General features: G+C 35.1%; 1 protein-coding gene across 1 annotated transcript in view; it reads right to left on the bottom strand.

Annotated features, from left to right (window-relative positions):
* Positions 1-668: 668 nt before the first annotated feature.
* Positions 669-11005, bottom strand: part of LOC138852654 (uncharacterized) — a 76532-nt gene continuing 66195 nt past the window's right edge. The window contains exon 4 of the mRNA XM_070084741.1: positions 669-1141. Coding sequence (XP_069940842.1) covers positions 965-1141 — 177 coding nt within the window. The 3' untranslated portion in view covers positions 669-964. The remainder of the gene's footprint in view (positions 1142-11005) is intronic.

The raw sequence follows: 11005 nt of genomic DNA, 5'->3' as shown, positions 1-11005 counted from the left end.
AGTTCTTCAAACATAAGCCGAGTGTTCTCTGCTGGGTGTTAATACAGCCTCAGCACTTCAAACTGTTTCCTGCTGTGTGTTCATAGGACAGTTTATCGCACTTCTACATTTTGTTTCCTCGGTGCAAGGCCACGTGTATAACTCACAATGAGTACATTATTTTCCCGCAGAGAACCGACGTTTTCACACGTTTTACCTTTTAGTATCTCCCAATGTTTCTCTTAAAACTGACAGCGCAGTAGACTGACAAAACACAGATTTCACAGTGGAATAAGGACACTAGAACACAGCACATTGTCTATCAAGTGAAGCCGCTGATCTTGCTTTCAGGCGTCAGTTAATTCCCCCAATGACGTGATTCTTAAGATTTCACTTGAGTATTGTATGAAAGGGTTGGTGTAACTTTGTGTTTCACCATATTTATGACTAACATAAATGGTCCCAGAATTGCTGTTAAATCATTCATATTAAACGTAGATTGAACTTGCTTCTACACCCACAACCGAATTAAACGCCTACTCTAGCCAATATACACACTGAATCTATGTATAGTTTTTTTCACGTACTTGAATATACTACTCAAGCACAGTCTTTACTGCCAACCACCAATACTGGAAGACTATCTTTTGTTAATACTTTTGGCGTCTCTCGAACACCACCTTGGGAACAAAAAAAAAATCACGTCAGAATAATGGGACTAAGTTAATGCAGTAGCCAGAATTTAATCCTCGAAATCATAAAAACTCAGCAATCACTGATGGTGTCAGTGTTGGGATCGAGGGACCGAGAGGAGAGGATGCCACAGCCGACTGGCTGTACGTCTCGACACTTCACATACCACTTGCTTCCTTACTACTGAAATTATGCAAAATACTTCCATGGGTATGCACAGTATACACTTAGGGAGTGATTCTCTTAAGTTGCATGCTTGCTGGCAGCGACAACGACTTGGTAGGGAAGCACATCATTTGATGGACGACTGAGAGTTTTGGTTCTCATCTGTGCCCTTGAAGAAGCCTTGTCTCGTTTTACACTCCCGGATGGTCACGGTGATGAGGTTAGCCGTCACGTCTGTGATGAAGATCTCATCAGCTAACGGGTTCCTCTTGTACCAGTAGCTTGGATCCGGTGCTACCAACACCTGTCAAGCAAGATATATAGAACCTTTAATTAATATCAAAACCAGGAACCAGACATAGTGCTTTATATATATATATATATATATATATATATATATATATATATATATATATATATATATATATATATATATATATATATATATATATATATAATTTCGTGCCGTATAGGTAAAACTTGCTGTTTCGGCTTAAATAGTAACGCTCTTGCCGAATAAGGCAAGCGAAAATTTGTGTATGCATAATTTGGCAAAAATCATTCTGAACCTAACGAAAAAAAGCATATTTCACCGTTTATCGCAAACTTATCTAAAATATATTTAGTTGGATTAGGCTAAATTACATTGCACTTGTTATAATAAGGTTAGGTAAGTTTTCTAAGGTTCTTTTGGTACAAAGTTATTAATTTTTACATGAACATAAATGAAAAAAATATATCTTTAAACATATAAGAGAAAATTTTAGAAAGGACCTAATTTTAAATGAGTTCTTGCTAAGTGACCAATATATATATATATATATATATATATACATGTATATATATATATATATATATATATATATATATATATATATATATATATATATATATATATATATATATATATATATATATATATATATGGGGTCCACCTCTGGTGTAAATTGTGGGACCCATCACAGCCTCGGAGAAGTGGATAAAAAGGCTTCAAGGAAGAATATTTGGATTTCTTCCTGAAGCCGTTTGAATATTCCACTTCCCATACCAATAGGTATATTTTATAACATAATATGATACAAAAGGTTTAAGAGATACATTGTTGATATAAAGATGGCATATACAGTACATGTGATGTGAGAGATACATGACTAGTACATATTGTTACATGTTTGTCACTTATTATAATGCGAAAATCTCATCTATCTCTTCAGAACTGGGGCGAGTGCCCAAATACATCAGGCATTACCCCTCTGAACAGCAACGCTGAGTCGCTGGAACAGAAAACTACCTGCCCTGGAATCCCTAGTTACCCTGATGAGTCTTTTGCCTAGCTCCTTAAAGAACTTAGATGCACTCTTTCCCCATGAGCCAAGGGTCTCTGAGCCTATGGGAACAAACCTATTATGATGGGCAAGTTCTCCATAAATATATATATATATATATATATATATATATATATATATATATATATATATATATATATATATATATATATATATATATATATATATATGTCGTGCTGAATATGTAAAACTGGTCAATTAGCAAGAACTCGTTTAAAATTAAGTCCTTTTTAAAATTTTCTCTAATACGTTTAAAGATATATTTTTTTCATTAATGTTAATGTAAAAATTTATAATTTTGCACCAAAAGGAACTTAGAAAACTTACCTAACCTTATTATAACAAGAACAATTTATTTTAGCCTAACCCAACTAAATATATTTTAGATTTGTTTACAATAATTTAATACTAAACAAACACAGTGAAATATATTTTATGAAATATATTTAAGCCAAGATCGAAAGTTCTGCCTATTCGGCACGACATTATATATATATATATATATATATATATATATATATATATATATATATATATATATATATATATATATATATATATATATATATATATATGCACAACAACCACTCTGAAAGAATAGAGAAATTCCAAGCGCTTTCGTGACTACTCACATTATCAAGGAACTATGAAAGTAAAGCATCCAAGGAATCTATATAAGGGGTCTGGCCAGCACCTCACTATCAGATCCCACAACGGTTAAACACCTGACGCGCGCCGACCCAACTTGGATAGGTCCTTTGCACAACTCACCCCACAAACTATTCTACCCAAGAAAATTTAAAAATTATTTGTCCAGTGTATTATTAAATTCTTCCCAAATTCTATTAATTATAAATGGATCTAATTTATATAAACCAAAGGAAATATTCATATTATTGTCAAAACTGCTTTTTATGAAACAAGATTCAATTATATTCCTGTCGACCATGGAATTGCTTGATACTATTTTCTCAACTTTTTGAAAATCAATTGGATGGTTAAAATCTCTTACATGAATAAATAGAGCATTGGAATCTTGTCCAGTTCTAATGCTATATTTATGTTGTTTTAATTTCAGTTCGAGATTTTTACCAGTTTGACCGTAATAAACTTTATCGCAAATTTTACAAGGAATCTTATAGACACATCCATCAGCATTTTGGGGGGAATTCTTTATCAAAAGTTTTTTTACTGTATCAAGATTTTTCAATACAACTTTAATATTAAAAGTCTTAAGAAGAGAAGGCATATCAACCAAGTTTTCATGGTAAGGGAGAACCAACATATTTTTAGTTGAATAAGGCTGGTTGTCCCTTTTTGGATTGTAAAAAGTATTTCTAGCAACTTTAAAAGATTTATCAATTACATTTCTTGGGTATTTTAAATCATTACCAATTTCATAAATTTTGGATATTTCCTCATCTATGAACTCAGGACTACAAATTCGTAAAGCTCTCAAAAACATTGATGAGAAAACAGACAGTTTGACTCTATCTTGATGCGAGGAATAATAGTGGACATAGGAACAGTTATTTGTAGATTTTCTGTAAATTTTAAATTTGAATTAATTATTAACCTTAATAATTAAAACATCTAGAAAAGGCAATGAGTTATTTTCTTCAAACTCAACGGTAAAGTTTATAGAATGGGCTAGGCCATTTAATTTTCCTAGGAAATGGTATATATCTACATTTTTGGGCATAAGACACAAAATATCATCAACATATCTGAACCATTTAGCTCTATTAGGGAGGATTGTGTTAAGTAACCTTGTTTCAAAAAATTCCATGTATAGGTTACTAAGAACAGGTGAAAGAGGATTTCCCATTGCCATACCAAACTTCTGAGTGTAAAACTTATCATTAAATACAAATTTTGCATCAACAATGCAAAGTTTAATAAGTTTAATGATAGTAGGAAGTGGCAATGGTAAATCATAGTTAACGAGTTCTTCAGATAAGAAACTTAATAAATCATCAACAGGAACTTTCGTAAACAAGGAAGTAACATCAAAACTAACCATGTTAAAATCATTTAAGTCAGTCAAGGAGCTTAATTTATCAACCAAGTCTATGTTGTTTTTAACATTAAAGTTAGAAATTTTGCCAACAATAGGGCTCAAAATATCAACAAGCCATTTGGATAATTTATATGAAACTGACCCTATGGAGCTAATAATTGGTCTGACTGGATTCCCTGGTTTGTGTGTTTTTATTAGTCCATACATGTAAGGCAAAGATGGATTAGTGGAAGTAAATTGTTTGACTAATTCATCTTTGCCTTTCAGTAGAAGTTTTATTGTTTTATTGAAATTGCTGTTAACGGTTTCTAGGGGATTTTTCCTAAGTTTAGAATAGGTTTCAGTATCATCTAAGAGATTATTCATTTTTTCTTGGTAATCATTTTCTTTCATAATTACTATTGCATTTATTTTGTCTGCTTTAGTAAGGCGCAAATTTTTATTGTTATTAAGTGTATCATAAGACTTAAAGAATCTTTGAGGGCAATTGGGAATGTTTGGTTTTAGGAAAATTAAATAGCCTAGCCCATTCTATAAACTTTACCGTTGAGTTTGAAGAAAATAACTCATTGCCTTTTCTAGATGTTTTAATTATTAAGGGTAATAATGAATTCAAATTTAAAATTTACAGAAAACCTACAAATAACTGTTCCTATGTCCACTATTATTCCTCGCATCAAGATAGAGTCAAACTGTCTGTTTTCTCATCAATGTTTTTGAGAGTTTTACGAATTTGTAGTCCTGAGTTCATAGATGAGGAAATATCCAAAATTTATGAAATAGGTAATGATTTAAAATACCCAAGAAATGTAATTGATAAATCTTTTAAAGTTGCTAGAAATACTTTTTACAATCCAAAAAGGGACAACCAGCCTTATTCAACTAAAAATATGTTGGTTCTCCCTTACCATGAAAACTTGGTTGATATGCCTTCTCTTCTTAAGACTTTTAATATTAAAGTTGTATTGAAAAATCTTGATACAGTAAAAAAACTTTTGATAAAGAATTCCCCCCAAAATGCTGATGGATGTGTCTATAAGATTCCTTGTAAAATTTGCGATAAAGTTTATTACGGTCAAACTGGTAAAAATCTCGAACTGAGATTAAAACAACATAAATATAGCATTAGAACTGGACAAGATTCCAATGCTCTATTTATTCATGTAAGAGATTTTAACCATCCAATTGATTTTCAAAAAGTTGAGAAAATAGTATCAAGCAAGTCCATGGTCGACAGGAATATAATTGAATCTTGTTTCATAAAAAGCAGTTTTGACAATAATATGAATATTTCCTTTGGTTTATATAAATTAGATCCATTTATAATTAATAGAATTTGGGAAGAATTTAATAATACACTGGACAAATAATTTTTAAATTTTCTTGGGTAGAATAGTTTGTGGGTGAGTTGTGCAAAGGACCTATCCAAGTTGGGTCGGCGCGCGTCAGGTATTTAACCGTTGTGGGATCTGATAGTGAGGTGCTGGCCAGACCCCTTATATAGCTTCCTTGGATGCTTTACTTTCATAGTTCCTTGATAATGTGAGTAGTCACGAAAGCGATTGGAATTTCTCTATTCTTTCAGAGTGGTTGTTTTGCATATTCTGAAATCACCTGTTTACTGTGATCTTATTGCATATATATATATATATATATATATATATATATATATATATATATATATATATATATATATATATATATATATATATATACACACACACACACACACACACACACCTGGTAAAGTGTATGGTAGAGTTATTATTGAAAGAATTAAGGCAGACTCACTGAGCGCTTTCAGACCGCATCATTTATTGTCGTGCATCTGTATGATAATCGTATACTTTATGAATTTTTATTTTACAATAACTTGTAAAACATAAATAAGAGGGAGAGTAGGATATCAGATGAACAAGGAGGCTTTAGGAAAGGTAGGGGATGTTACCCTTATTTATATAAAGGTAAAGAGGTTTTTTTGGCATTTATGTTTTTGGAAAAGGCATACGACAGGGTGGATAGGGGGGCAATGTGGCAGATGTTGCAAATGTATGGAATAGGAGGTAGGTTACTGAAAGCAGTGAAGAGTTTTTACGAGGATAGTGAGGCTCAGGTTAGAGTATGTAGGAGAGAGGGAGATTATTTCCCAGTAAAAGTAGGCCTTAGACAAAGATATGATGTCACCATGGTTGTTCAAAATATTTAAAGATGGAGTTTTAAGAGAAGTGAATGCTCTGGTGTTGGCAAGAGGTGTGGGGTTAAAAGATACAGAATCTAACACAAAGTGGGAGTTGTCACAGTTGCTCTTTGCTGATGACACTATGCTTTTGGGAGATTCTGAAGAGAAGTTGCATAGGTTGGTGGATGACTTTGGTATTGTATGTAAAAGAACAACATTAAAAGTGGATATAGGAAAGAGTAAGGTGATGAGGATAAAAAAAATTAGGGGACGAAAGATTGGATATCAGACTGGAGGGAGAGTATGGAGGAGGTGAATGTATTCAGATATTTAGGAGTGGACATGTCAGCAGATGAGTCTATGAAAGATGAGGTGAATCATATAACTGATGATTAGAAAAAGGTGAGTGGTGCACTTAGGAGTCTGTGGAGACAAAGAACTTTGTCCATGGAAGCAAAGAGGGAATATATGAGAGTATAGTTATACCAATGCTCTTATATGGGTGTGAAACATAGGTGGTGAATGTTGCAACAAGAGCAGGCTGGAGGCAGTGATGTCATGACTGAAAGCAATGTGTGGTGTGAATACAATGCAGAGAATTCGTAACTTGGAAATTAGGAGATGTGGGATTACCAAAACTATTACCAAGAGGGCTGAGGAGGGGTTGCTGAGGTGGTTCAGACATGTAGAGAGGGTGGAACAAAATAGAATGACTTCGAGTGCATAAATCTGTAGTGGAGGGAAGGCGGGGTAAGGGTCAGCCTAGGAAGAGTTGGAGAGAGGGGGTAAAAAGAGGTTTTGTGTGAGAGGGGCTTGGACTTCCAGTAAGGGCTTGATGTGCTGTTGGAGTGTCAGCAAGGCAACATTTATGAAGGGATTCAGGGAAACCGGCAGGCCGGACTTTAGTCCTGGAGATGGGAAGTACATTGTCTGCACTCTGGAGGGGTGTTAATGTTGCAGTTTTATAACTGTAGTGAAAGTGTGCCTCTGGCAAGACAGTGATGGAGTCAATGATGAAAGTTTTCCTTTTCGGGCCACCCTTATATATATATATATATATATATATATATATATATATATATATATATATATATATATATATATATATATATATATATATATATATATAACAATGCAACTAGCCAAGGACTCGAATCCATGTCGTTTTGGCTTGCCTCATGGTGAGCGAAAAATCACATGACTCTCTAACCCACAGGACCACCAAATCCTACAAGAATCAAGCACCGGGCAGCGCTAGGTGTTTTACCTTGATCTGGGGACTCTTGTGGGTGACTAATTTCATTCTACTCCCCGTTGGGTGTACTAGCCTCCACGAGCAGTATTTCATATTATTGTAACCACGAATGAGTGGTATTTAATCAATAACAACACTGCAACTAGCCAAGGACTCAAACCCATGTCGATTTGGTCCGCACCATGGTGAGCGTATGTCCTTGGATCAAGGTAAAACACCTAGCTCTGCTGGGTGCTTGATATTTATATTATTTGGTGGTCCTGTGGGTTAGAGCGTCATGTGATTTTCACTCACCGAGGCAAGCCAAAATGACATGGGTTCGAGTTCTTGGCTAGTCGCACTCGTTCATGGTTACATTAAAATAAATACTGCTCGTGAAGGCTAGCACACCAAACAGGAAGTAGAATGAAATTAGCTCAGAGGCATTCACACCACCGTATGTCCTCGGATCAAGGTAAAACATCTAGCTCTGCTTGGTACTTGATTTTTGTAGGATTTGGTGGTCCTGTGGGTTAGAGCGTCATGTAATATTCGCTCACCATGAGGCGAGTCAAAACGACATAGGTTCGAGTCCTTGGCTAGTTGCATTGCTATTGATTAAATAACACTCGTTTGTGGTAACAATATAAATACTGCTCGTAAAGGCTAGTACAACAGAGAGTAGAACGAAATTAGCTCAGAGGCACTCACAACCCCGTATGTACTCGGATCAAGGTAAAACACCTAACTCTGCTGAGTGCTTGATTTTTGTAGGATTTGGTGGTCCTGTGGATTACAGCGTCAAGTGATTTTCGCTCACCATGAGGCGGGCCAAAACGACATGGGTCCGAGTCTGTGGCTAGTCGCAGTGTTATTTGTATATATATATATATATATATATATATATATATATATATATATATATATATATATATATATATATATATATATATATTCTTGTTGGTTTACCTGAAGGGATTCAGGGAAACCGGCAGGCCGGACTTGATTCCTGGAGATGGGAAGTACAGTGCCGGCACTCTGAAGGAGGGGTGTTAATGTTGCAGTTTTATAACTGTAGTGTTAGCATGCCTCTGGCAAAACAGTGATGGAGTGAATGATGATAAGAGTTTCTCTCTTTCGGGTCACCCTGCCTTGGTGGGAAACGGCCGATGTGTTAATATATATATATATATATATATATATATATATATATATATATATATATATATATATATATATATATATATATATATATATATATATATATATATATATATATATATATATATATATATATATATATATTGTATCATGGGGACTATTGAAAGTATAGTCCCCATGAAGAGAAGGGGAGGAAAATAGTATTAATATTTTCAATAGTAGTCGTGACCGTGCCCTGGAGGCCAGGAATCACAGTACAACAGGTTGATAAAGAATGAAGAAACTATGCAAGGGGCTATGAGGCCTCAACTAGGTGTCCCTTTCTTGTAACGTTGACATAAACACTGGTGTGAAGTACGCAAGAATCAATATTTGCTCCTCTAAATGCTAATAAAAGTGAAGTTACTGATAACAAGACGGAGCAAAGTTTAATTTTGATATGTAGAAATGGGTGAGCTTTGAGGCTACTGCTCAACATACATTATTATTAGTTATATTTATGGAAAGCGCTGCACCACCTCAGGTTTGAAAGTTTACTGGGTGAAAAACACTTGCAAGTCCAAATAACTCCCACAGCTTCCCTCAACCTAACTTGCTGATGCATGGAGAATCAGCTCCAATTCTTAGGATCAAGAGTCCCTCACCGGCATTACAAACCTTCCTTTGAGAGGACAAAACAATGTTAATGGAGGAAACTCATTAAATACTAAAATACTTACAAACTTTTCACTGTTATAAAACAGTGTTGTTTTACCACTTATTAATTGTACTTCTTCCCTCTCTTACAACTGGAATGTTATGAGCACGACAAGCTCAACACCCACTTAACACTCATAACTCACTCATAATTAGCTGAACACCCACCTAACACTCATAACTCACTCATAATTAGCTGAACACCCACTTAACACTCATAACTCACTCATAATTAGCTGAACACCCACCTAACACTCATAACTCACTCATAATTAGCTGAACACCCACTTAACACTCATAATTAGCTGAACACCCACCTAACACTCATAACTCACTCATAATTAGCTGAACACCCACTTAACACTCATAACTCACTCATAATTAGCTGAACACCCACCTAACACTCATAACTCACTCATAATTAGCTGAACACCCACTTAACACTCATAACTCACTCATAATTAGCTGAACACCCACCTAACACTCATAACTCACTCATAATTAGCTGAACACCCACTTAACACTCATAACTCACTCATAATTAGCTGAACACCCACCTAACACTCATAACTCACTCATAATTAGCTGAACACCCACTTAACACTCATAACTCACTCATAATTAGCTGAACACCCACCTAACACTCATAACTCACTCATAATTAGCTGAACACCCACTTAACACTCATAACTCACTCATAATTAGCTGAACACCCACCTAACACTCATAACTCACTCATAATTAGCTGAACACCCACCTAACACTCATAACTCACTCATAATTAGCTGAACACCCACCTAACACTCATAACTCACTCATAATTAGCTGAACACCCAACACTCATAACTCACTCATAATTAGCTGAACACCCACCTAACAGACACTCATAACTCACTCATAATTAGCTGAACACCCACCTAACAGACACTCATAACTCACTCATAATTAGCTGAACACCCACCTAACAGACACTCATAACTCACTCATAATTAGCTGAACACCCACCTAACAGACACTCATAACTCACTCATAATTAGCTGAACAGCCACCTAACAGACATAACTCACTCATAATTAGCTGAACAGCCACCTAACAGACACTCATAACTCACTCATAATTAGCTGAACACCCACCTAACAGACACTCATAAGTCACTCATAATTAGCTGAACAGCCACTTAACCGACACTCATAACTCACTCATAATTAGCTGAACAGCCACTTAACCGACACTCATAACTCACTCATAATTAGCTGAACAGCCACTTAACCGACACTCATAACTCACTCATAATTAGCTTAACAGCCACTTAACCGACACTCATAAGTCACTCATAATTAGCTGAACAGCCACTTAACCGACACTCATAACTCACTCATAATTAGCTGAACAGCCACTTAACCGACACTCATAACTCACTCATAATTAGCTTAACAGCCACTTAACCGACACTCATAACTCACTCATAATTAGCTGAACAGCCACTTAACCGACACTCATAACTCACTCATAATTAGCTGAACAGCCACTTA

Source organism: Cherax quadricarinatus, chromosome 13, assembly GCF_038502225.1.
Source record: "Cherax quadricarinatus isolate ZL_2023a chromosome 13, ASM3850222v1, whole genome shotgun sequence".
NCBI classification, from domain to species: Eukaryota; Metazoa; Arthropoda; class Malacostraca; order Decapoda; family Parastacidae; genus Cherax; species Cherax quadricarinatus.
The sequence above is the reverse complement of the archived record's forward strand: the minus strand, read 5'-3'. Positions and strand labels throughout refer to the sequence as shown.